The 27402-nt window shown below is 47.2% G+C and overlaps 1 protein-coding gene across 2 annotated transcripts in view; it reads right to left on the bottom strand.

Annotated features, from left to right (window-relative positions):
* The window catches only part of LOC118381823 (procollagen-lysine,2-oxoglutarate 5-dioxygenase 2-like), a 160216-nt gene extending 133086 nt beyond the window's left edge, over window positions 1-27130 (bottom strand). Inside the window, exon 1 of one of the 2 annotated variants that reach the window (XM_052498651.1) lies at window positions 26746-27130. In XM_052498651.1, coding sequence (XP_052354611.1) covers window positions 26746-26845 — 100 coding nt within the window. In that variant the 5' untranslated portion in view covers window positions 26846-27130. The remainder of the gene's footprint in view (window positions 1-26745) is intronic. The other variant, XM_052498648.1, reaches the window with a different exon arrangement.
* Between the last annotated feature and the right edge of the window lie 272 nt (window positions 27131-27402).

Here is a 27402-nt window from a genome sequence, read left to right as displayed (position 1 = left end):
TGTACTCTGTACAGGTCTTCCTGTGGAGTGTGACCCCACTAGGAGATATAATCTGATGTACTCTGTACAGGTCTTCCTGTGGAGTGTGACCCCACTAGGAGATATAATCTGATGTACTCTGTACAGGTCTTCCTGTGGAGTGTGACCCCACTAGGAGATATAATCTGATGTACTCTGTACAGGTCTTCCTGTGGAGTGTGACCCCACTAGGAGATATAATCTGATGTACTCTGTACAGGTCTTCCTGTGGAGCGTGACCCCACTAGGAGATATAATCTGATGTACTCTGTACAGGTCTTCCTGTGGAGTGTGACCCCACTAGGAGATATAATCTGATGTACTCTGTACAGGTCTTCCTGTGGAGTGTGACCCCACTAGGAGATATAATCTGATGTACTCTGTACAGGTCTTCCTGTGGAGCATGACACCTGGAGATACGGCAAAAATATATATACATCAATTTCATGTCACCACATGTTAATGTAACCACTAGTTAATGTAACCACTAGTTAATGTAACCACTAGTTAATGTAACCACTAGTTAATGTCACCACAAGTTAATGTAACCACTAGTTAATGTAACCACTAGTTAATGTAACCACGAGTTAATGTAACCACTAGTTAATGTAACAATTAGTTAATGTAACCACAAGTTAATGTAACCACAAGTTAATGTAACCACAAGTTAATGTAACCACTAGTTAATGTAACAATAAGTCAATGTAACCACTAGTTAATGTAACAATAAGTTAATGTAACCACTAGTTAATGTAACCACTAGTTAATGTAACCACTAGTTAATGTAACAATAAGTTAATGTAACCACAAGTTAATGTAACCATGAGCCAATGTAACCACTAGTTAATGTAACCATGAGTTAATGTAACCACTAGTTAATGTAACCACTAGTTAATGTAACCATTAGTTAATTTAACCACTAGTTAATGTAACAATAAGTTGATGTAACCACTAGTTAATGTAACCACGAGTTAATGTAACCACTAGTTAATGTAACCACTAGTTAATGTAACCACAAGTTAATGTAACCACTAGTTAATGTAACCACTAGTTAATGTAACAATAAGTTAATGTAACCACTAGTTAATGTAACCACGAGTTAATGTAACCACTAGTTAATGTAACCATGAGTCAATGTAACCACATGTTAATGTAACCACATGTTAATGTAACCACTAGTTAATGTAACCACTAGTTAATGTAACCATGAGTTAATGTAACCACGAGTTAATGTAACAATAAGTCAATGTAACCACTAGTTAATGTAACCAGTAGTTAATGTAACCACATGTCAATGTAACCACTAGTTAATGTAACCACTAGTTAATGTAACCACGAGTTAATGTAACTAGTTAATGTAACCACTAGTTAATGTAACCACTAGTTAATGTAACAATAAGTCAATGTAACCACTAGTTAATGTAACAATAAGTTAATGTAACCACGAGTTAATGTAACCATTAGTTAATGTAACCACTAGTTAATGTAACCACTAGTTAATGTAACCACTAGTTAATGTAACAATAAGTTAATGTAACCACTAGTTATTGTAACCATTAGTTAATGTAACCACTAGTTAATGTAACCATGAGTTAATGTAACCACTAGTCAATGTAACCACTAGTTAATGTAACCACTAGTTAATGTAACCACAAGTTAATGTAACCACTAGTTAATGTAACCACTAGTTAATGTAACCACTAGTTAATGTAACCACTAGTTAATGTAACCACTAGTTAATGTAACAATAAGTTAATGTAACCACTAGTTAATGTAACCACTAGTCAATGTAACCATGAGTTAATGTAACCACTAGTTAATGTAACCACATGTTAATGTAACCACTAGTTAATGTAACCACTAGTTAATGTAACCACTAGTTTATGTAAACATGAGTTAATGTAACCACTAGTTCATGTAACCACTAGTTCATGTAACAATAAGTTAATGTAACCACTAGTTAATGTAACCATGAGTTAATGTAACCACTAGTTAATGTAACCACATGTTAATGTAACCACTAGTTAATGTAACCATGAGTTAATGTAACCACTAGTTCATGTAACCACTAGTTCATGTAACCACTAGTTCATGTAACCACGTGCAGCTTTTGTTGCACAGCTGACATTTCTAGTAGCTGTGGGCCAGGAGTTAATGTCCTGTAGCTCAGTTCATGTAGAGCATGGCGCATGTAACCAGGGTAGTGGGTTCATGTAACCACCCATACGTAGAATGTATGCACACATGACTGTAAGTCTAGATAAAAGCTGCTAAATGGCATATATTATTAACTAGTACACACAGACATTTCTGTTCACATAACAATCACCCAGTTTGTTCGACCAGTCCTAAATGAAACCATATTTCCTGTTTAGTAAACTGCTTGGGACCAGAGCCCTATGGGAACTGCTTTAGGCTGACATTTGGGACACACTTTAATTAGCCCAGTCAGTCAGCCAGTCATTCGGTCAGCCAGTAAGTCAGTCAGACAGCCAGTAAGTCAGTCAGCCAGCCAGTCAATCAGTCAGTCAGTCAGTCAGTCAGTCAGTCAGCCAGTAACCAGTCAGCCAGTCAGTGAGCCAGTCAACCAGTAGGTCAGTCAGCTAGCCAGTCAGCCAACCAACCCCCAGCCAGTCATTGAGCTAGTCAGCCAGTAGGTCAGTCAGCTAGCCATCAGTCAGTCAGCCTACCACCAGCCAGTCAGCCAGTCAGCCAGTCAGTCAGTCAGCCTACCACCAGCCAGTCAGTGAGCTAGTCAGCCAGTAGGTCAGTCAGCTAGCCAGCCAGCCAGTCAGTCAGTCAGCCTGCCAACCAGCCAGTAGGTCAGTCAGCTGCCAACCAGCCAGTCAGCCAGTCAGCCTGCCACCACCAGCCAGTCAGTCAGTCAGTCAGCCTACCACCAGCCAACCAGCCAGCCAGTCAGCCTGCCAACCAGCCAGTCAGTCAGCTAGCCAGTCAGTCAGTCAGCCTACCACCAGCCAACCAGCCAGAGTCAGCCAGTCAGCCTACCAACCAGCCAGTCAGTCAGTCAGCTAGCCAGTCAGCCAGTCAGCCAATCAGCCTGCCAACCAGCCAGTCAGTCAGTCAGCCTGCCAACCAGCCAGTAGGTCAGTCAGCTCGACAGTCAGCCAGTCAGCCTGCCAACCTGCCAGTCAGTCAGTCAGTCAGTCAGTCAGCCTGCCAACCAGCCAGCCAGTCAGCCAGTCAGCCTACCACCAGCCAGTCAGTCAGCTAGCCAGTCAGTCAGTCTACCACCAGCCAACCAGCCAGTCAGTCAGTCAGACTGCCAACCAGCCAGTCAGCCAGTCAGCCTACCACCAGCCAGTCAGTGAGCTAGTCAGCCAGTAGGTCAGTCAGCTAGCCAGTCAGTCAGTCAGCCTACCACCAGCCAACCAGCCAGTTAGTCAGTCAGCCTGCCAACCAGCCAGTCAGCCTACCACCAGCCAGTCAGTCAGCCTGCCAACCAGCTAGTCAGCCAGTCAGTCAGCCTGCCAACCAGCCAGTCAGCCAGTCAGCCTGCCAACCAGCCAGTCAGCCAGTCAGCCTGCCAACCAGCCAGTCAGTCAGTCAGCCTGCCAACCAGCCAGTAGGTCAGTCAGCCTGCCAACCAGCCAGTAGGTCAGTCAGCTAGCCAGTATGCCTGCCAACCAGCCAGTCAGTCAGTCAGTCAGCCTGCCAACCAGCCAGTCAGTCAGTCAGTCAGTCAGTCAGTCAGTCAGCCTGCCAACCAGCCAGCCAGTCAGTCAGTCAGCCTACCACCAGCCAGTCAGTCAGCTAGCCAGTCAGTCAGTCAGCCTACCACCAGCCAACCAGCCAGTCAGTCAGTCAGCCTGCCAACCAGCCAGTCAGCCAGTCAGCCAACCACCAGCCAGTCAGTGAGCTAGTCAGCCAGTCAGTCAGTCAGCTAGCCAGTCAGTCAGTCAGCCTACCACCAGCCAACCAGCCAGTCAGTCAGCCTGCCAACCAGCTAGTCAGCCAGTCAGCCTGCCAACCAGCCAGTCAGTCAGTCAGCCTGCCAACCAGCTAGTCAGCCAGTCAGTCAGTCAGCCTGCCAGCCAGTCGGTCAGTCAGTCAGTCAGTCAGCTAGCCAGTCAGCCAGTAGGTCAGTCAGCCAGCCAGTCAGTCAGCCTGCCAACCAGCCAGTCAGCACCTCCATATGCTCTCACTTACAACCCTAGCAGTAACATGTCATTGAGGGCTGAGCTCGGTCGAAACACACCGATCAGAGGGAAACGATGTGTTGCATGCTGGGAGATTGTTAGTCAGACATTATTTTAGCTGTCTGCAACTAAAATAGTTTTTTTTTTTTGTGGGCCTCGGAAGCTTCCTTCCATGATTGGTAAAACAGAGCTGTGCCATAATCTGTGACCACAGAGGGGGCTGGGATGTTGATTACCCTAACCAACCCATACAGACCTCAACCTTTGGAATTCAACATGACATCACCGGGCAGCATCTGCCCAGGCAATAACTTCTGAGGTCTCTCTGCAGGCTAACCGTCAGCCGCCCGAGACCCAGACCAAACCAGTCTCTAATTTATTTCTCCCAGAGCGGAAAAACAATTAAGAGGTGGAAGAAAAAGGAGAAAGGAAGTCCAACGTGTAATATTCCTGTCAGGCGTAATGATGACAATTATGGTAGTCATTCCTGTGTGGGGCACAGACCTGTGTTACCAAAGCAACGTGAGGACCAATAGCTGTTAGGCTAATAGTGAAGAGAAACACAGTGGTGAGAACAGGGCATCGGAACCTTATTGGGTGGGTCAGATGGTCAATAACATGTCCTGGACCTTTATAACCCAGCTGGGATCCATGTGAAAGGGGAACTGAATGACTGAATCATTGTAATTGCATTAGTCAATGGAACAACTACTGCAGGCCTGTAAAACCCAAACCTACGGCTACTCATCAACTCACATACGTCATCAACAGAGGGATGTTTCTCTCCACCTCCACATCTAACTGGGTCCGCTAGCTAAGTTACACAGCAACCAAAAGATTAAGAGCTTTTAATTCCTCAATGACTAGCTTAATAACAGAATTCAATGGGCTTATCTAAGACAAGCTTTGTAGACACCACAGACTCTCACAACCTCACTCCAAATATAGTGTCTCTGGTCCAGCCACATTGTCTCTAGTCCAGCCACAGTGTCTCTGGTCCAGCCACATTGTCTCTAGTCCAGCCACAGTGTCTCTGGTCCAGCCACAGTGACTCTGGTCCATCCACATTGTCTCTAGTCCAGCCACAGTGTCTCTGGTCCAACCACAGTGTCTCTGGTCCAGCCACAGTGACTCTGGTCCATCCACAGTGTCTCTAGTCCAGCCACATTGTCTGTGGTCCAGCCACATTGTCTCTGGTCCAGCCACATTGTCTCTGGTCCAGCCACATTGTCTGTGGTCCAGCCACAGTGTCCGTGGTCCAGCCACAGTGTCTCTGGTCCAGCCACAGTACATTTTGTCCAGCCACATTGTCTGTGGTCCAGCCACAGTGTCTCTGGTCCAGCCACATTGTCGCTGGTCCAGCCACAGTGTCTCTGGTCCAGCCACATTGTCTCTGGTCCAGCCACAGTGTCTCTGGTCCAGCCACAGTGCCTCTGGTCCAGCCACAGTGTCTCTAGTCCAGCCACATTGCCTCTGGTCCAGCCACATTGTCGCTGGTCCAGCCACAGTGTCTCTGGTCCAGCCACAGTGTCTGTGGTCCAGCCACATTGTCTGTGGTCCAGCCACATTGTCTGTGGTCCAGCCACAGTGTCTCTGGTCCAGCCACAGTGAATCTTGTCCAGCCACAGTGTCTCTAGTCCAGCCACAGTGTCTCTAGTCCAGCCACAGTGTCTCTGGTCCAGCCACAGTGTCTCTGGTCCAGCCACAGTGTCTCTGGTCCAGCCACATTGTCTCTGGTCCAGCCACATTGTCTCTGGTCCAGCCACAGTGTCTCTGGTCCAGCCACAGTGTCTCTGGTCCAGCCACATTGTCTCTGGTCCAGCCACAGTGTCTCTGGTCCAGCCACAGTGTCTCTGGTCCAGCCACATTGTCTCTAGTCCAGCCACAGTGTCTCTGGTCCAGCCACAGTGTCTCTGGTCCAGCCACATTGTCTCTGGTCCAGCCACAGTGTCTCTGGTCCAGCCACATTGTCTCTGGTCCAGCCACAGTGTCTCTGGTCCAGCCACAGTGTCTCTGGTCCAGCCACATTGTCTCTGGTCCAGCCACAGTGTCTCTGGTCCAGCCACAGTGTCTCTGGTCCAGCCACATTGTCTCTGGTCCAGCCACATTGTCTCTGGTCCAGCCACAGTGTCTCTGGTCCAGCCACAGTGTCTCTGGTCCAGCCACAGTGTCTCTGGTCCAGCCACATTGTCTCTGGTCCAGCCACATTGTCTCTGGTCCAGCCACATTGTCTCTGGTCCAGCCACATTGTCTCTGGTCCAGCCACAGTGTCTCTGGTCCAGCCACAGTGTCTCTGGTCCAGCCACAGTGTCTCTGGTCCAGCCACATTGTCTCTGGTCCAGCCACATTGTCTCTGGTCCAGCCACATTGTCTCTGGTCCAGCCACATTGTCTCTGGTCCAGCCACAGTGTCTCTGGTACAGCCACATTGTCTCTGGTCCAGTCACATTGTCTCTGGTCCAGCCACAGTGTCTGGTCCAGCCACTGGTCCAGCCACAGTGTCTCTGGTCCAGCCACAGTGTCTCTGGTCCAGCCACAGTGTCTCTGGTCCAGCCACAGTGTCTCTGGTCCAGCCACAGTGTCTCTGGTCCAGCCACAGTGTCTCTGGTCCAGCCACAGTGTCTCTGGTCCAGCCACATTGTCTCTGGTCCAGCCACAGTGTCTCTGGTCCAGCCACATTGTCTCTGGTCCAGCCACAGTGTCTCTGGTCCAGCCACAGTGTCTCTGGTCCAGCCACATTGTCTCTGGTCCAGCCACAGTGTCTCTGGTCCAGCCACATTGTCTCTGGTCCAGCCACATTGTCTCTGGTCCAGCCACATTGTCTGTGGTCCAGCCACAGTGTCACTGTTCCTAACATTGAGGTGTCATAATTGGTAGATCCGGCTTCCTGAAGGCTTGAAGAGGTGCTATATTACTCTAGGTAATTTCTGTGTAAACAGAAAGCATGTAGAAATGGCCTCCTGGGCCTGCTATCCAGATTACATAAAGAAGTCAGCCAATGAAATCTACAGAAATGGTCCTTACTTCCTGGGTCTAATGACATTTACAGTTATGATTCTTACTGCCAAAGTGCTATGAAATCTACAGTAATTATTGCTAACAAAGTGTTATGAAATCTTGAGTACTGAAATTTACTGCAAGAGTCTACACTAAAACTGGTTCCTCTAATCTGCCTTCAATCTATGTATTTATTATTACTTACCTTTATTTAACTAGTCAGTTTAGAACAAATTCTTACTTATAATGACAGCCTACCCCCCCGGCCAAACCTGGACGACGCTGGGCCAATTGTACGCCACTCTATGGGACTCCCAATCACGGCCGGATGTGATACAGCCTGGAGTCGAACCAGGGACTGTAGTGAAGCCTCTTACACTGAGATGCAGTGCCTTAGACCACTGCACCACTCGGGAGCTCACTCTGCCTGGACTAGAGACACTGTGGCTAGACTAGAGACACTGTGGCTGGACTAGAGACACTGTGGCTGGACTAGAGACACTGTGGCTGGACCAGAGACACTGTGGCTGGACCAGAGACACTGTGGCTGGACTAGAGACACTGTGGCTGGACTAGAGACACTGTGGCTGGACCAGAGACACTGTGGCTGGACTAGAGACACTGTGGCTGGACTAGAGACACTGTGGCTGGACTAGAGACACTGTGGCTGGACCAGAGACACTGTGGCTGGACTAGAGACACTGTGGCTGGACCAGAGACACTGTGGCTGGACTAGAGACACTGTGGCTGGACTAGAGACACTGTGGCTGGACTAGAGACACTGTGGCTGGACTAGAGACACTGTGGCTGGACCAGAGACAATGTGGCTGGACCAGAGACACTGTGCCTGGACAAGAGACACTGTGGCTGGACTAGAGACACTGTGGCTGGACTAGAGACACTGTGGCTGGACCAGAGACAATGTGGCTGGACCAGAGACACTGTGCCTGGACAAGAGACACTGTGGCTGGACTAGAGACACTGTGGCTGGACTAGAGACAATGTGGCTGGACTAGAGACACTGTGGCTGGACTAGAGACAATGTGGCTGGACTAGAGACACTGTGGCTGGACCAGAGACACTGTGGCTGGACTAGAGACACTGTGGCTGGACGAGAGACAATGTGGCTGGACTAGAGACACTGTGGCTGGACTAGAGACACTGTGGCTGGACGAGAGACAATGTGGCTGGACTAGAGACACTGTGGCTGGACTAGAGACACTGTGGCTGGACTAGAGACACTGTGGCTGGACTAGAGACAATGTGGCTGGACCAGAGAAGAAGGAGAAGGTGTAGGAGAGGAGGAGAAGTAGAAGTAGTAGGAGCAGAAGGAGTAGGAGAGGAGGAGAAGTAGAAGGAGTAGGAGAGGAAGACAAGGAGAGGATGAGAAGGAGAGGAGGGGAAGGAGCGGAGGAGAAGGAGTAGGAGAGGAGGAGGAGAGGAGGGGAAAAAGGAGAGGAAGAGAAGGAGAAGAGAAGAAGGAGAGGAGAAGAAGAGGAGGAGAAGAAGAGGAGGGGAAGGAGTGTGGTAGAAGGAGAGGAGGAGAAGGAGTGTGGGAGAAGGATAGGAACATTTTTATACAGTAAACACATTGCCTCTACAACCCCATCACTTAAATGTAATGCTACATACTTCCCATCTGTCATTCAGGCGTTTGCCACCTTGCTTTGGGACCATGGGAATGCCCTGCTTGTTATTTTGTGAATCGTATCATATTTGATGGTTGACTGAAGAATGCCACAAACACAACACCAACAACAAAAACAGAAGGACAAACACATCTGTTTATAGAGAAGGAGCACTTGAATCAAGGCTGCGGCTATAAGTGACAATGTTCCAAGAAAGCAATTGTAGGCTACGCCTGCCAGCTAAGTTTGATAGCACTAGGCTGGTATTACAGCCCAGAGTCATAATACACCATAGAATGTATGGCTGGCTGTTACACACCATAGAATGTATGGCTGGCTGGTATTACAGCCCAGAGTCATTTTACACCATAAAATGTATGGCTGGCTGGTATTACAGCCCAGAGTCATTTTACACCATAGAATGTATGGCTGGCTGGTATTACAGGCCAGAGTCATTATACACCATAGAATGTATGGCTGGCTGGTATTACAGGCCAGAGTCATTATACACCATAGAATGTATGGCTGGCTGGTATTACAGCCCAGAGTCATTATACACCATAGAATGTATGGCTGGCTGGTATTACAGCCCAGAGTCATTATACACCATAGAATGTATGGCTGGCTGGTATTACAGCCCAGAGTCATTATACACCATAGAATGTATGGCTGGCTGGTATTACAGCCCAGAGTCATTATACACCATAGAATGTATGGCTGGCTGGTATTACAGCCCAGAGTCATTATACACCATAGAATGTATGGCTGGCTGGTATTACAGCCCAGAGTCTGTTATACAACGTAGAATGTATGGCTGGCTGGTATTACAGCCCAGAGTCATTATACACCATAGAATGTATGGCTGGCTGGTATTACAGCCCAGAGTCATTATACACCATAGAATGTATGGCTGGCTGGTATTACAGGCCAGAGTCTGTTATACAACGTAGAATGTATGGCTGGCTGGTATTACAGCCCAGAGTCTGTTATACAACGTAGAATGTATGAGTGGATTTAAGGTGGAGTTTCCTGTGCGAAAGTGTTCATAGAAGTCTGTGTCCCAAAAGGCACCATATAAAGTGCACATCTGTTTCGGTTAAAAGCAGTCCACCGTATAGGAAATACACTATACAAACACACATGTATGTGGACACCCCTTCAAATTAGTGGATTCGGCTATTTCAGCCACACCCATTGCTGACACGTGTATAAAATCCAGCACACAGGCATGCAGTCTCCATAGACAAACATTGGCAGTAGAATTGTCTGTATTTCAAAAACGTGTCACCGTCATAGGATGCCACCGTTCAAACAAGGTCAGATCATCAAATTTCTGTCCTGCTGGGACTGCCCCGGTCAACTGTAAGTGCTAAGATCACCAAGCGCAACGCCAAGCGTCGACTGGAGTGGTGTAAAGCCCACCGCCATTGGACTCTGGAGCAGTGGAAACACGTTCTCTGGAGTGATGAATCACGATTCACCATCTGGCAGTCCGGCAGACGAATCTGGGTTTGACGGTTGCCAGGAGAACTCCACCTGCCCCAAATATATAGTGCCAACTGTAATGTTTGGTGGAGGAGGAATAATGGTCTGTGGCTGTTTTTCATGGTTCGTGCTAAACCCCTTAGTTCCAGTGAATGGAAATCTTAAATCTACAGCACATAATGACATTCTAGATGATTCTGTGCTTCCAACTTTGTGCCAACAGTTTGGGGAAGGCCCTTTCCTGTTTCAGCATGACAATGCCCCCGTGCACAAAGCGAAGTCCATGCAGAAATGGTTTGTCGAGATCGGTGTGGAAGAACTTGACTGGCCTGCACAGAGCCCTGACCTCAATCCCATCGAACACCTTTGTGATGAATTGGAATGCTGAAAGGCCAGCCAGTCCTAATCACCCAACATCATTACCCGACCTCACTAATGCTTGTGGCTGAATGGAAGCAAGTCCCAGCAGCAATGTTCCAACATTTAGTGGAAAGCCTTCCCAGAAGAGTTGAGGCTGTTATAGCAGCAAAGGGGCAACCAACTCCATATTAAAGCCTTCCCAGAAGAGTGGAGGCTGTTATAGCAGCAAAGGGGGACCAACTCCATATTAAAGTCTTCCTAGAAGAGTGGAGGCTGTTATAGCAGCAAAGGTGGGACCAACTCCATATTAAAGCCTATGATTTTGGAATGAGATGTACAACGAGCAGTTCTCCACATACGTTTCAAATCAAATCAAATGTATTTGTCACATACACATGGTTAGCAGATGTTAATGCGAGTGCAGCGAAATGCTTGTGCTTCAAGTTCCGACCATGCAGTAATATCTAACAAGCAATATAACCTAACAAATTTCGCAAAAACTACCTTATAAACACAAGTGTAAAGGAATGAATATGAATATGTACATAAAAAATATATGAATGAGTGATGGCCGAACGGCAGAGGCAAGATGCAGCAGATGGTATCGAGTACAGTATATACATATGAGATGAGTAATGTAGGGTATGTAAACATTACATAAAGTGGCATTGTTTAAAGTGGCTAGTGATATATTACATCAAGATGGCAAGATGCAGCAGGTGGTATAGAGTACAGTATATACATATGAGATGAGTAATGTAGTGTTTAGTCATAATGTAGTGTTTAGCTAGGTAGCCAGCTAGAAAACGTAGCTACCCACAATGATACCAAATTCCCTAAACAAACTGCACTATCAATTTAGGGATTGAGTGAAGATTAACTTAGAAACGTGGTATTACAACGAGAACGCGATTGGTCGACAGTCTGCTGGGCGTGGGGTGTTATAGGTTCCTTCATTCACTAGATTCCCATCTCCTGTGTATAATATCTCTGGCAACGGCACAATGCATCTGGGACTAAAGAGGCAGACAAATCTGCTAGACACTCCATTAATTACTCATTTCTCGTGGTGGCAATATCGCAAAAATAGGATCAATGGCTCGATGGAGAGAAGACGTCCTCATTGGCCAGTATTGAAATCTGACCTGATCGAACACATCCTCATTGGCCAGTATTGAAATCTGACATGATAGAAGACATCCTCATTGGCCAGTATTGAAATCTGACATGATAGAAGACATCCTCATTGGATAGAAGACATCCTCATTGGCCAGTATTGAAATCTGACATGATAGAAGACATCCTCATTGGCCAGTATTGAAATCTGACATGATAGAAGACATCCTCATTGGCCAGTATTGAAATCTGACATGATAGAAGACATCCTCATTGGCCAGTATTGATATCTGACAGTATAGAAGACATCCTCATTGGCCAGTATTGAAATCTGACAGGATAGAAGACATCCTCATTGGCCAGTATTGAAATCTGACAGGATAGAAGACATCCTCATTGGCCAGTATTGAAATCTGACATGATAGAAGACATCCTCATTGGCCAGTATTGATATCTGACAGGATAGATGTTTTAAGTTGTATTTATATGAATTTCTAGTGAGAGTGACTTTATCACGGTGCTACGTCATACCGGACGGATTTCTGCATGCTTGAAAGCCAAGTCAACGCAGAAAACATGAAATGGCCCCCGGGGATTGATAGAACATGACTTAGAGATGCACAAAAACAATATAACATAAAATGGGTGAACCTTTCCTTTAAGGTCAGGGTTAGGCATTAGGGTTAGCAGTGTGGTTAAGGTTAGTGTTAAGGTTAGGTTGAAAGTCAGATTGTATGACTTGTGGCTGTGCCGGCTATTGACCACTCTGCAGAGCTAACTCCAGGACTTGTGGCTGTGCCGGCTAGTGACCACTTTGCAGAGCTAACTCCAGGGAAAAAATTCAGGACAAAAAAATGCCAACCTGCTGCTTTTTACTAAACAGTACGTGTTAAATAGTACGTAGTACGATTAGCACAGAGTATGTGGTTTAAATCAGTAGTAATACTGTAATGAGATTACATAGTTCCTGTCAAACTCCAAACTCACTCCACACAGTTGTCACTGACTAGTTGGATATTAATCTCCCACTGAACAAACCATTTCTGTACTTACAGTATTCTTTATAAATTCTTATAAATTCACATACCGCCCACTAAACAGATCCAAATATTTACTAAATAAACTAAAGTAAACAATTCAAAATAAATTAAAAGTAACACAATACAATTTAAATAATGAGGCTTTATACAGGGGGTAGTCTGTACATAGCCTTATTATCTATGACTTGGGTGACTGTAGTCTTTAAACACATTATAGGGCCTTCTTCTGACACCACCTGGTATAGAGGTCCTGGATGGCAGGAAGCTTGGCCCCAGTGATGTACTGGGCTGTACACACCACCACCTGGTATAGAGGTCCTGGATGGCAGGAAGCTTGGCCCCAGTGATGTACTGGGCTGTACACACCACCACCTGGTATAGAGGTCCTGGATGGCAGGAAGCTTGGCGCCAGTGATGTACTGGGCTGTACACACCACCACCTGGTATATAGGTCCTGGATGGCAGGGAGCTTGGCCCCAGTGATGTACTGAGCTGTACACACCACCACGTTGTATATAGGTCCTGGATGGCAGGAAGCTTGGCCCCAAAGGTTGTATTGGGCCGCACGCACTCCTCTCTGTAGTGCCTTACGGTCGGACGCCGAGAAGTCGCCATACAAGACAGTGATGCAACTGGTAAGGTTGCTCTCGATGGTGCAGCTGTATACCTTTTTGAGGATCTGGGGACCCATGCCAAATATTTTCAGTCTCCTGAGGGGAATAGGTTTTGTCGTGCCCTCTTCACAACTGTCTTGGTATGTTTGGACGATGATAGTTTGTTGGTGATGTGGACACCAAGGAACTTGAAGCTCTCAACCTGCTCCACTACAGCCCTGTCGATGTTAATGGGGGCGTGTTCAGCCCTCCTTTTCCTCATTCCTATAGGCTGTCTCATCGTTGTCGGTGATCAGTCCTACCACTGTTGTGTCATCAGAGAGTACAAGAGGGGACTAAGCACACACCCCTGCTGGGCCCCTGTGTTGAAGTTCAGTGTGGCGGAGGTGTTGGTGCCTACCCTCAGCACCTGGGGGCGTCCCAACAGGTAGTCCACAATCTAGTTGCAGAGGGAGCTGTCCAGTCACGAGCTTGGAGAGCTCTGTGGTGTTGAACGCTGAGCTGTAGTCGATGAACAACATTCTAACATAGGTATTCCTCTTGTTCAGTTGGGAGAGGGCAGTGTGGAGTGCAATTGAGATCGCATCATCTGTAGATCTGTTGGGGCAGTATGCGAATTGGAGTGGGTCTAGGGTGTCCGGGAGGATGGATTTAATGTGTACCATGACTTTTAAATCACTTCATGATTATAGATGTGAGTGCTACAGGGTGGTAGTCATTGTGGTTAGTTCTTGGCAAACAGGAATGATGGTGGTGAGTTTGAATCATGTGGGGATTACAGGCAAGGACAAGTAGAGGTTAAAAATGACCATGACGATGCCTGGCAGCTGTCCTGCGCTTTGAGAAACGTGCCCTGGAATACCGTCCAGCCCAGCGGCCTTGAGAGTGTTGAACAAATTAAAAACCTTACTCAAATCGGCCTGGGAGAGCGAGACCACCCAGCCTTCTGGCTCGGGAAGGGGTCCTGACGGCTCTACGTTGATTTGGTTGAGTTCGTCTGGTAGAGAGGCATTATTGGACAGATAATGGCTTGGTCTTCCTTTGTAATCCAATCCTGTTTGATGCCTCTGTGGAGGTTGTAGTTGGACTTTTTAATATGTATTCACGTCCTCAGCCGTAACCTCGGGTTGGCTACGATAGCCCTGTGTACTACGGGAGCTCCGTCCTTTAGTTTGTGATAATCCAGGGCTTTAATTGGGTAAGTAGTGGACCTTCACTTCGCCGATACATTTTCTGAGTAGGGCGATGCTATTGGTGGAGGTCTTGGAACATATTCCAGTCAGCACTGGTCAAAGCAGTCCTGCGGCTTAGCTTCCGCTTCGGAGGACCCTTTATCTACGGAGATCGTCACTGGTACTTCCTGTTTGAGTATAATCATGATCTGATTTGCCGAAGGGAGGACAAGGGAGGGCCTATTGTGTGCTTGCTTGTGGGTTTAAGTAACAATGGTCTGGGACTTTATCACCCCCTAGTGGTGAAGGAGACGCGTTGACAGAAGTTGGGCATCACGTGTCTTAGTGGCGCAGAATTAAAAATCACCGGCAACAAGAGAAGCAGCTTCCGGATGCATGGTTTTCTGCTTGATTATAGCCTCGTACATCTCGTTGAGTGCCAGCTTATTGTTGTTGTTGTCCTGAGGTGGAATATACAGTACACAGCAGTCACAAAAACAGATTAAAACTCTATCGGAGGTAGAAGGGTCGGGCATTAGATCTCGCCCCCCACTCCATAATACCAAATGATAGGGGATACAAGGCAGTTAACCCACTGTTTTGACATGATAGAAGACATCCTCATTGGCCAGTATTGAAATCTGACATGATAGAAGACATCCTCATTGGATAGAAGACTGTTCCTAAGCCGTCATTGAAAATAAGAATTTGTTCTTAACTGACTTGCCTAGTTAAATAAAAATAAAATAAAAATACCAAATGATAGCAGATACATTTAGTTAGGGCTCGCCCCACTCCATCATACCAAATGATAGCAGATACATTTAGTTAGGGCTCCCCCCACTCCATCATACCAAATGATAGGGGATACATTTAGTTAGGGCTCCCCCCACTCCATCATACCAAATGATAGGGGATACATTTAGTTAGGGCTCCCCCACTCCATCATACCAAATGATAGGGGATACATTTAGTTAGGGCTCCCCCCACTCCATCATACCAAATGATAGGGGATACATTTAGTTAGGGCTCCCCCCACTCCATCATACCAAATGATAGGGGATACATTTAGTTAGGGCTCCCCCCACTCCATCATACCAAATGATAGGGGATACATTTAGTTAGGGCTCCCCCCACTCCATCATACCAAATGATAGGGGATACATTTAGTTAGGGCTCCCCCCACTCCATCATACCAAATGATAGGGGATACATTAAGTTAGGGCTCCCCCCACTCCATCATACCAAATGATAGGGGATACATTTAGTTAGGGCTCCCCCCACTCCATCATACCAAATGATAGCAGATACATTTAGTTAGGGCTCCCCCCACTCCATCATACCAAATGATAGGGGATACATTTAGTTAGGGCTCCCCCACTCCATCATACCAAATGATAGGGGATACATTTAGTTAGGGCTCCCCCCACTCCATCATACCAAATGATAGCAGATACATTTAGTTAGGGCTCCCCCCACTCCATCATACCAAATGATAGGGGATACATTTAGTTAGGGCTCCCCCCACTCCATCATACCAAATGATAGCAGATACATTTAGTTAGGGCTCCCCCACTCCATCATACCAAATGATAGGGGATACATTTAGTTAGGGCTCCCCCACTCCATCATACCAAATGATAGGGGATACATTTAGTTAGGGCTCCCCCCACTCCATCATACCAAATGATAGGGGATACATTTAGTTAGGGCTCCCCCCACTCCATCATACCAAATGATAGGGGATACATTTAGTTAGGGCTCCCCCCACTCCATCATACCAAATGATAGCAGATACATTTAGTTAGGGCTCCCCCACTCCATCATACCAAATGATAGGGGATACATTTAGTTAGGGCTCCCCCCACTCCATCATACCAAATGATAGGGGATACATTTAGTTAGGGCTCCCCCACTCCATCATACCAAATGATAGGGGATACATTTAGTTAGGGCTCCCCCCACTCCATCATACCAAATGATAGGGGATACATTTAGTTAGGGCTCCCCCCACTCCATCATACCAAATGATAGGGGATACATTTAGTTAGGGCTCCCCCCACTCCATCATACCAAATGATAGGGGATACATTTAGTTAGGGCTCCCCCCACTCCATCATACCAAATGATAGCAGATACATTTAGTTAGGGCTCCCCCACTCCATCATACCAAATGATAGGGGATACATTAAGTTAGGGCTCCCCCCACTCCATCATACCAAATGATAGGGGATACATTTAGTTAGGGCTCCCCCCACTCCATCATACCAAATGATAGGGGATACATTAAAATAGTAGATAATAATAATAGATAATCACAAAAAAAGCAAAGTTGGATCAGAGGGAACTGACATGAACTGAACCTGGTCACTGAATAGTTTAGCAATTACCTCCCCCTTTCCTTTTCCTCCCTTCCTCCATCTGTCATCCACCCACTCCAGCCATTCTTCATGGTTTATCCTCCAGGAGGACAGAGGGGGGGGGGTCAGTACAGCATCAACACACACACACACCAGACGCCAGTTCATTCTGTTCACTTGGTCCTCTACAGCTGTTCAGCAACATCCCAACATCCTGACAGAGAGAGTAGAGAACAGAGATAGTAGAGAACAGAGATAGTAGAGAACAGAGAGAGTAGAGAGTAGTCTAGAGAACAGAGAGAGTAGAGAGTAGTCTAGAGAACAGAGATAGTAGAGAACAGAGAGTAGAGAGTAGTCTAGAGAACAGAGATAGTAGAGAACAGAGAGAGTAGAGAGTAGTCTAGAGAACAGAGAGAGTAGAGAGTATCCTAGAGAACAGAGAGAGTAGAGAGTAGCCCAGGGAACAGAGAGTAGAGAGTAGTCTAGAGAACAGAGAGAGGAGAGAGTAGCCTAGAGAACAAAGAGAGTAGCCTAGAGAACAGAGAGTAGAGAGTAGCCTAGAGAACAGAAAGAGTAGAGAGAGAGTAGAGATTAGCCTAGAGAACAGAGAGAGTAGAGAGTAGCCTAGAGAACAGAGATAGTAGATAACAGAGAGAGTAGAGAGTAGAGAGAGTAGAGAGTAGCCTAGAGAACAGAGAAAGTAGAGAACAGGGAAAGTAGCCTAGAGAGAACTGAGAGAGAAGAGTAGCCTAGAGAACAGGGAAAGTAGAGAACAGAGAGAGTAGAGAACAGAGAGAGTAGAGAGTAGCCTAGAGAACAGAGAGAGTAGAGTAGCCTAGAGAAAAGAGGGAGTAGAGAACAGAGAGAGTAGAGAACAGAGATAGTAGAGAGTAGCCTAGAGGACAGAGAGAGTAGAGAACAGATATAGTAGAGAACAGAGAGAGTAGAGAACAGATATAGTAGAGAACAGAGAGAGTAGAGAGTAGCCTAGAGAACAGAGAGAGTAGAGAACAGATATAGTAGAGAACAGAGAGAGTAGAGAGTAGCCTAGAGAACAGAGAGAGTAGAGTAGCCTAGAGAAAAGAGGGAGTAGAGAACAGAGAGAGTAGAGAACAGAGAGAGTAGAGAGTAGCCTAGAGGACAGAGAGAGTAGAGAACAGATATAGTAGAGAACAGAGAGAGTAGAGAACAGATATAGTAGAGAACAGAGAGAGTAGAGAGTAGCCTAGAGAACAGAGAGAGTAGAGAACAGATATAGTAGAGAACAGAGAGAGTAGAGAGTAGCCTAGAGAAAAGAGGGAGTAGAGAACAGAGAGAGTAGAGAACAGAGAGAGTAGAGAGTAGCCTAGAGGACAGAGAGAGTAGAGAACAGATATAGTAGAGAACAGAGAGAGTAGAGAACAGATATAGTAGAGAACAGAGAGAGTAGAGAGTAGCCTAGAGAACAGAGAGAGTAGAGAACAGATATAGTAGAGAACAGAGAGAGTAGAGAGTAGCCTAGAGAACAGAGAGAGTAGAGAACAGAGAGTACATAGAAGACAGATGGACTTTTAAAATTAAAAGCAAATCTACAACTAAAAAGGCTTTTCTTTGTTGATGAAATGTAAAATATAAAAATGAGACCAATCAGCTTTTGTCATCGTTTACAGACAAAAGCTAGTAAAGGCTCATAGAGTTTTAATTCCATCGTAAAGCTATCTTTAGCATCGTAAAGGGCGGCAGCGTAGCCTAGTGGTTAGAGCATTGGACTAGTAATTGGAAGGTTGCGAGTTCAAACCCCCGAGCTGACAAGGTACAAATCTGTCGTTCTGCCCCTGAACAGGCAGTTCATTGAAAATAAGAATGAGTTCTTAACTGACTTGCCTAGTTAAATAAAGGTAAAAAATAAAGCTATCTTTGGCATCATAAAGATATCTTTAGTATTGTGAAGTCATCATTAGTATTGTGAAGCCATCATGAGTATTGTGAAGCCATCATGAGTATTGTGAAGATATCTTTAGCATCGTAAAGACATTTTTAGCATCGTAAAGCTATCTTTAGCATCGTAAAGCCATCTTTAGCATCGTAAAGCCATCTTTAGCATCGTAAAGCCATCATTAGCTTCATAAAGCCATCTTTAGCATTGTAGCGCATCTTTAGCATGGTAAAGCCATCTTTAGCATCGTAAAGCCATCATTAGCTTCGTAAAGCCATCATTAGCATCATAAAGCCATCTTTAGCATTGTAGCGCATCTTTAGCATGGTAAAGCCATCTTTAGCATCGTAAAGCCAACATTAGCTTCGTAAAGCCATCATTAGTATTGTGAAGCCATCATTAGTATTGTGAAGCCATCATTAGCTTCGTAAAGCCATCATTAGTATTGTGAAACCATCATTAGTATTGTGAAGCCATCATTAGTATTGTGAAGCCATCATTAGCTTCGTAAAGCCATCATTAGTATTGTGAAGCCATCATTAGCTTCGTAAAGCCATCATTAGTATTGTGAAGCCATCATTAGCTTCGTAAAGCCATCATTAGTATTGTGAAGCCATCATTAGTATTGTGAAGCCATCATTAGTATTGTGAAGCCATCATTAGTATTGTGAAGCCATCATTAGTATTGTGAAGCCATCATTAGTATTGTGAAGCCATCATTAGCTTTGTAAAGCCATCATTAGCTTTGTAAAGCCATCATTAGCTTCGTAAAGCCATCTTTAGCATCGTAAAGCCATCTTTAGCATCGTAAAGCCATCATTAGCTTCGTAAAGCCATCATTAGCTTCGTAAAGCCATCTTTAGCATCGTAAAGCCATCTTTAGCATCATAAAGCCATCTTTAAACCTAGACAGCAGCAGCAGAGTGAGTTGGAGATGTGAGCCACCACGGTAAATGAGTGGAAAGACTTTAAGTGTCTGTGTTTCCAGTAGTGGACCTTCTAGAAGAACAGAGAACACGTAGATGTCCGTCCTCTCCTACACAGTGTTTACACACAGATATATAATGTTCCATTGAAATATGTGGCAAACTGAAGATGAAAGTGGCAGTGGTAGGCCTACGTTATATTTCTGAGCCCAAAGCCTTAGACTAATTGCTACTACCAAAAGACAATGTAATAACATATCTTCACTGAAGGAATATTCCTTCCATCAAGCGCTGAAGACTGTGGTGATGCTGGCTCGGCTGAGAGATGTGTTGTTTCGTCAAGCTCTGAAGACTGTGGTGATGCTGGCTCGGCTGGTGTTGTTTCATCAAGCTCTGAAGACTGTGGTGATGCTGGCTCGGCTGGTGTTGTTTCATCAAGCTCTGAAGACTGTGGTGATGCTGGCTCGGCTGGTGTTGTTTCATCAAGCTCTGAAGACTGTGGTGATGCTGGCTCGGCTGGTGTTGTTTCATCAAGCTCTGAAGACTGTGGTGATGCTGGCTTGGCTGGTGTTGTTTCGTCAAGCTCTGAAGACTGTGGTGATGCTGGCTCGGCTGGTGTTGTTTCATCAAGCTCTGAAGACTGTGGTGATGCTGGCTCGGCTGGTGTTGTTTCGTCAAGCTCTGAAGACTGTGGTGATGCTGGCTTGGCTGGTGTTGTTTCATCAAGCTCTGAAGACTGTGGTGATGCTGGCTCGGCTGGTGTTGTTTCATCAAGCTCTGAAGACTGTGGTGATGCTGGCTCGGCTGGTGTTGTTTCATCAAGCTCTGAAGACTGTGGTGATGCTGGCTCGGCTGTAGTGATTATTGGAGGGTCTAATTAACCCCTCAATGATTATGACCCTCTTGATATCCCCATTTCAACTTTCAGTATGCAGAGAGAGAGAGAGAGAGAGAGAGAGAGAGAGAGAGAGACAGAGACAGAGAGAGAGAGAGAGAGAGAGAGAGAGAGAGAGAGAGAGAGAGAGAGAGAGAGAGAGAGAGAGAGACAGAGAGAGAGAGAGAGACAGAGAGAGAGAGAGAGAGAGAGAGAGAGAGACAGAGAGACAGAGAGAGAGAGAGAGAGAGAGAGAGATCGAGAGAGAGAGAGAGAGAGAGATCGAGACAGAGAGACAGAGAGAGAGAGAGACACAGAGACAGAGAGACACAGAGATAGAGAGAGAGAGAGAGAGAGAGAGAGAGAGAGAGAGAGAGAGAGAGAGAGAGAGAGAGAGAGACAGAGAGAGACAGAGAGAGACAGAGAGAGACAGAGAGAGAGAGAGAGACAGAGAGAGACAGAGAGAGAGAGACAGAGACAGAGACAGAGACAGAGACAGAGACAGAGACAGAGACAGAGACAGAGACAGAGACAGAGACAGAGACAGAGACAGAGACAGAGACAGAGACAGAGACAGAGACAGAGACAGAGACAGAGAGAGAGACAGAGAGAGAGAGAGAGAGAGAGGGAGAGGGAGAGGGAGAGGGAGAGGGAGAGGGGAGACAGAGACAGAGACAGAGACAGAGACAGAGACAGAGGGAGAGGGAGAGGGAGAGAGAGAGAGAGAGGGGGGGGGGGGGGTTCTGGGGGCTGTAGTTTCCCTAGACCTCAGCTCTCATGGTTGTTTTATTTTGTGATAATTCCACATGCAGCCGCTCACAGCACCACTGTATTGTTAAGTAGTAACACCAGTCTACAACCAAACACACAGCAGTCATGCAGAGTCTCACAACACATATGGCTGCAGTTAGGCCTCCTGGTTGAGGGGCTTTAACAAGCAGCAGTGTTTTACTCAACTTATTACAGAGGAGACCTAATGGAGTGACACTGGCATGTTTACTGAGGAAGGTGTTTTCAGACACGTCCTTAGGTTTCTAACCCTCCCTATTGTGGGGGAGGTGGGTTAGGGTTAGGGTTAGGGTTAGGGTTAGGGTTAGGGTTCGGGTTAGGGTCAGGGAACCCAGCTGCTGTAGTAGTGAGGGGGAGGTGGGAAGCCAGCTGCTGTAGTAGTGAGGGGGAGGTGGGAACCCAGCTGCTGTAGTAGTGAGGGGGAGGTGGGAACCCAGCTGCTGTAGTAGTGAGGGGAGGTGGGAACCCAGCTGCTGTAGTAGTGAGGGGAGGTTGGAACCCAGCTGCTGTAGAAGTGAGGGGAGTTGGGAACCCAGCTGCTGTAGAAGTGAGGGGAGGTGGGAACCCAGCTGCTGTAGTAGTGAGGGGGAGGTGGGAACCCAGCTGCTGTAGTAGTGAGGGGGAGGTGGGAACCCAGCTGCTGTAGTAGTGAGGGGGAGGTGGGAACCCAGCTGCTGTAGTAGTGAGGGGGAGATGAGAACCCAGCTGCTGTAGTAGTGAGGGGGAGGTGGGAACCCAGCTGCTGTAGTAGTGAGGGGAGGTGGGAACACAGCTGCTGTAGTAGTGAGGGGAGATGAGAACCCAGCTGCTGTAGTAGTGAGGGGAGGTGGGAACCCAGCTGCTGTAGTAGTGAGGGGAGGTGGGAACCCAGCTGCTGTAGTAGTGAGGGGGAGGTGGGAACCCAGCTGCTGTAGTAGTGAGGGGGAGGTGGGAACCCAGCTGCTGTAGTAGTGAGGGGGAGGTGGGAACCCAGCTGCTGTAGTAGTGAGGGGAGGTGGGAACCCAGCTGCTGTAGTAGTGAGGGGAGGTGGGAACCCAGCTGCTGTAGTAGTGAGGGGAGGTGGGAACCCAGCTGCTGTAGTAGTGAGGGGAGGTGGGAACCCAGCTGCTGTAGTAGTGAGGGGAGGTGGGAAGCCAGCTGCTGTAGTAGTGAGGGGAGGTTTGAACCCAGCTGCTGTAGTAGTGAGGGGAGGTTGGAACCCAGCTGCTGTTGTAGTGAGGGGGAGGTGGGAACCCAGCTGCTGTAGTAGTGAGGGGAGGTGGGAACCCAGCTGCTGTTGTAGTGAGGGGAGGTGGGAACCCAGCTGCTGTAGTAGTGAGGGGGAGATGAGAACCCAGCTGCTGTAGTAGTGAGGGGGAGATGAGAACCCAGCTGCTGTAGTAGTGAGGGGGAGGTGGGAACCCAGCTGCTGTAGTAGTGAGGGGGAGGTGGGAACCCAGCTGCTGTAGTAGTGAGGGGGAGGTGGGAACCCAGCTGCTGTTGTAGTGAGGGGGAGGTGGGAACCCAGCTGCTGTTGTAGTGAGGGGGAGGTGGGAACCCAGCTGCTGTAGTAGTGAGGGGGAGGTGGGAACCCAGCTGCTGTAGTAGTGAGGGGGAGGTGGGAACCCAGCTGCTGTAGTAGTGAGGGGAGGTGGGAACCCAGCTGCTGTAGTAGTGAGGGGAGGTGGGAACCCAGCTGCTGTAGTAGTGAGGGGAGGTGGGAACCCAGCTGCTGTAGTAGTGAGGGGAGGTGGGAACCCAGCTGCTGTAGTAGTGAGGGGAGGTGGGAACCCAGCTGCTGTAGTAGTGAGGGGAGGTGGGAACCCAGCTGCTGTAGTAGTGAGGGGGAGGTGGGAACCCAGCTGCTGTAGTAGTGAGGGGGAGGTGGGAACCCAGCTGCTGTAGTAGTGAGGGGGAGGTGGGAACCCAGCTGCTGTAGTAGTGAGGGGGAGGTGGGAACCCAGCTGCTGTAGTAGTGAGGGGGAGGTGGGAACCCAGCTGCTGTAGTAGTGAGGGGGAGGTGGGAACCCAGCTGCTGTAGTAGTGAGGGGGAGGTGGGAACCCAGCTGCTGTAGTAGTGAGGGGAGGTGGGAACCCAGCTGCTGTAGTAGTGAGGGGAGGTGGGAACCCAGCTGCTGTAGTAGTGAGGGGGAGGTTGGAACCCAGCTGCTGTAGTAGTGAGGGGGAGGTGGGAAGCCAGCTGCTGTAGTAGTGAGGGGGAGGTTTGAACCCAGCTGCTGTAGTAGTGAGGGGAGGTTGGAACCCAGCTGCTGTTGTAGTGAGGGGGAGGTGGGAACCCAGCTGCTGTAGTAGTGAGGGGGAGGTGGGAACCCAGCTGCTGTTGTAGTGAGGGGAGGTGGGAACCCAGCTGCTGTAGTAGTGAGGGGAAGATGAGAACCCAGCTGCTGTAGTAGTGAGGGGGAGATGAGAACCCAGCTGCTGTAGTAGTGAGGGGAGGTGGGAACCCAGCTGCTGTAGTAGTGAGGGGGAGGTGGGAACCCAGCTGCTGTAGTAGTGAGGGAGGTGGGAACCCAGCTGCTGTTGTAGTGAGGGGGAGGTGGGAACCCAGCTGCTGTTGTAGTGAGGGGAGGTGGGAACCCAGCTGCTGTAGTAGTGAGGGGGAGGTGGGAACCCAGCTGCTGTAGTAGTGAGGGGGAGGTGGGAACCCAGCTGCTGTAGTAGTGAGGGGGAGGTGGGAACCCAGCTGCTGTAGTAGTGAGGGGGAGGTGGGAACCCAGCTGCTGTAGTAGTGAGGGGGAGGTGGGAACCCAGCTGCTGTAGTAGTGAGGGGAGGTGGGAACCCAGCTGCTGTAGTAGTGAGGGGGAGGTGGGAACCCAGCTGCTGTAGTAGTGAGGGGGAGGTGGGAACCCAGCTGCTGTAGTAGTGAGGGGGAGGTGGGAACCCAGCTGCTGTAGTAGTGAGGGGGAGGTGGGAACCCAGCTGCTGTAGTAGTGAGGGGGAGGTGGGAACCCAGCTGCTGTAGTAGTGAGGGGGAGGTGGGAACCCAGCTGCTGTAGTAGTGAGGGGGAGGTTGGGTTTTATGAAATGTGTTACAAAATTGCAACTTTTTTATTTACGCCCGATGGCAAAATGTTTAGAATTGCAGGAAATGAAATGTAAAATGTAAATGTTTCTCTCCACAGCCGCGAGGTCGGGGGTCCGCAACCAAATCTCACTAAAGGCCCCCAAAAGGCTAGCATGGCCTGCTATGATGTTATAGGATCAAATTATTAGGTGGGTAGGAAATCAGGGGTGGTGTGGGGGTCAGGGTAACCTCATGCCCAGACTTAATTGCTACCGGGCTGGTGGACGAGATTAGGGTTGGTGCAGCTGGAGTGAGGGTTGAACCAGTGATCACCATGGAAGGGGAATACATTTTTATTTTTACCTTTATTTAACCAGGCAAGTCAGTTAAGAACAAATTCTTATTTTCAATGACGGCCTGGGAACAGTGGGTTATTAACTGCCTGTTCAGGGGCAGAACTACAGATTTGTACCTTGTCAGCTCTGGGGGTTTGAGCTTGCAACCTTCCGGTTACTAGTCCAACACTCTAACCACTAGGCTACCCTGCCGCCCACTGTTACCTGTGCCATAAGGTTCCAGGCCCCTAGGCAGAAGGTTGTTGTTCAGTCACATACAGAGTCCGTTGAATTAGGACTATTCTACTAAGTCCAACAGAGTGGCCTTGTCATTCGGTAGCACAACATTATAGCACCAAAACAGTGAGTCTACAGATTAACCCAATAATCACAAACTCGTGAGAAAACACATTGAAACTAATACAGGCAAGTGAAAAGTTTGTTTTTAAAACGGTAACAGGAGACTTCTATATGAGACTTATTGGCCTGGTAAAGCGTAACTTTGTCTCATAAGGGTACAATCAGTGCTTGACTTGGGACTGAAATAGATGCGATAGTCATTTTGCTACTGTTTATACGGTATTTAGGTGAAGGAACTCCACAACACTGTTTAACTAATATTCTATAAGAAAAACAAGAGTTTGAGCAGTAGAACATTTGAGGCGCTTGTACTCAGCTCCAGCGAGCTCCTGCCCCGAGTCAAGCACTGGGTACAATTATTATTTTGACTTGGATCCTATAACCTTTCCAGTATAGGGAGATAAAAAGACGGGCGGACTATGCATTAAACTTTGTGCGTCAGCCACACAGACCCGTCAATAAAGGCTGAAATGTGAGAAACCGCAGAAGTTTATTTGCTCTTTAAGAGAAAGTCCTTTAACGTTATAGTGTAAATGTTGACATCACCATGTTCCACTTCGCAAACACAGCAGACATCTCATTTTCACACTCGCACTGGCAGGTAGAACCTGTGCCTCCTCACGTTAAGGGCCTGAGGCAGAATAACAACTCCAAACATAACCTGTGCCTCCTCACGTTAAGGGCCTGAGGCAGAATAACAGCTCCAAACATAACCTGTGCCTCCTCACGTTAAGGGCCTGAGGCAGAATAACAGCTCCAAACATAACCTGTGCCTCCTCACGTTAAGGGCCTGAGGCAGAATAACAGCTCCAAACATAACCTGTGCCTCCTCACGTTAAGGGCCTGAGGCAGAATAACAGCTCCAAACACAACCTGTGCCTCCTCACGTTAAGGGCCTGAGGCAGAATAACAGCTCCAAACACAACCTGTGCCTCCTCACGTTAAGGGCCTGAGGCAGAATAACAGCTCCAAACACAACCTGTGCCTCCTCACGTTAAGGGCCTGAGGCAGAATAACAGCTCCAAACATAACCTGGATCCCAAACCTTCGCGTGGGCCTATGAATGTGTTGTTTCATTAAATCCTAAATCTAATTACATAAAAAAACGGATTAAAATATCTGCAGCTTACTTTAGAATATAATGAGGTAATATTTGATGTGTGAAGTAGGTAATGTGATCTGTCATCTTCTTATATTCTATTATTTATGTAGATGTTTTATGTGTAGGGGTGTTTTTGTAATAGGCCTGACTTGAATATTGTGTTGTATATTTTTGTCCCCTAAAAAAATAAGCATATATATATATATATATATATATATATATTTATATATTTATTTTTATTTTTTATACACATACATACATACATACATACATACATATATATATATATATATATATCACACATTAGTAGACAGTACGCAATATAAATAGTAACATTCAAAAGTAACATTTTGGGAAAATAAACACTTTTATTGGGCTATAAAGTATTAATCAATTTATCAAAACCAGACTAAAAGGCATCCGTGTTATTTACAAACGTGTTGGCTAAAGGACAAGAATAGTTTTCTAATAGCCTAAGCCACTACTTACCTGTTGGAATTGGCTGCTGATTGCTGTCAGATGAGTGGGCATTGGAAATGAAGAGTTTCCAGGAAAAACACAATAAGAAGAAGAGATTGAAATAGTCCATGTCTGCGGTGTGTTGATGAGGGCAGCAGTCCCTTGTTTCAGAGCGGGGTTAGGGGACTGACTGGACCGAGGCTTCTCCTCAGCTCGTCTGCGCTGCTGGTCAGGACCCTCTCCTCTCGCGATAATAAAATAATGAAACAAACAAGCCTTCAACCACAGCGTTTCTCTAAAACAGAAGAGAGTGAGTGAGACGCAGCAGTTGGTCAGTCGGCCGAGGTCTGCTGGTATAAATACAGTCATTCAGGCAGAGAAAAGAACGGTAAAGGCGTGGTTCCTTAATTGTAACTGTAGCATTTGCTACTTTTCCAGTAGTGTTGCATGGTGGCTGAACAGAGAGAGAGGGGAGAGAGAGAGAGAGAGAGAGAGGGGGAGAGAGAGTGTTTCTACACCGGTCGGGTGGTGAAACTTGGAGTGAATTTCCCAAGAAGGCCTTCCTCAACTCCTCCACAGATTTGAGCGGAGAATCTCGTTTTTAAATTAACCTCTGACTCCTTCCAGTCGCTAAGCTGAAATGCACAAGTTTTTTTTTTTTTTTTTTAAATAAAACGTTAATGAAAT

Source organism: Oncorhynchus keta, chromosome 4, assembly GCF_023373465.1.
Source record: "Oncorhynchus keta strain PuntledgeMale-10-30-2019 chromosome 4, Oket_V2, whole genome shotgun sequence".
Taxonomy (NCBI): domain Eukaryota; kingdom Metazoa; phylum Chordata; class Actinopteri; order Salmoniformes; family Salmonidae; genus Oncorhynchus; species Oncorhynchus keta.
Note: the sequence above shows the minus strand (reverse complement) of the source record. Positions and strands in the feature narration are given on the sequence as shown.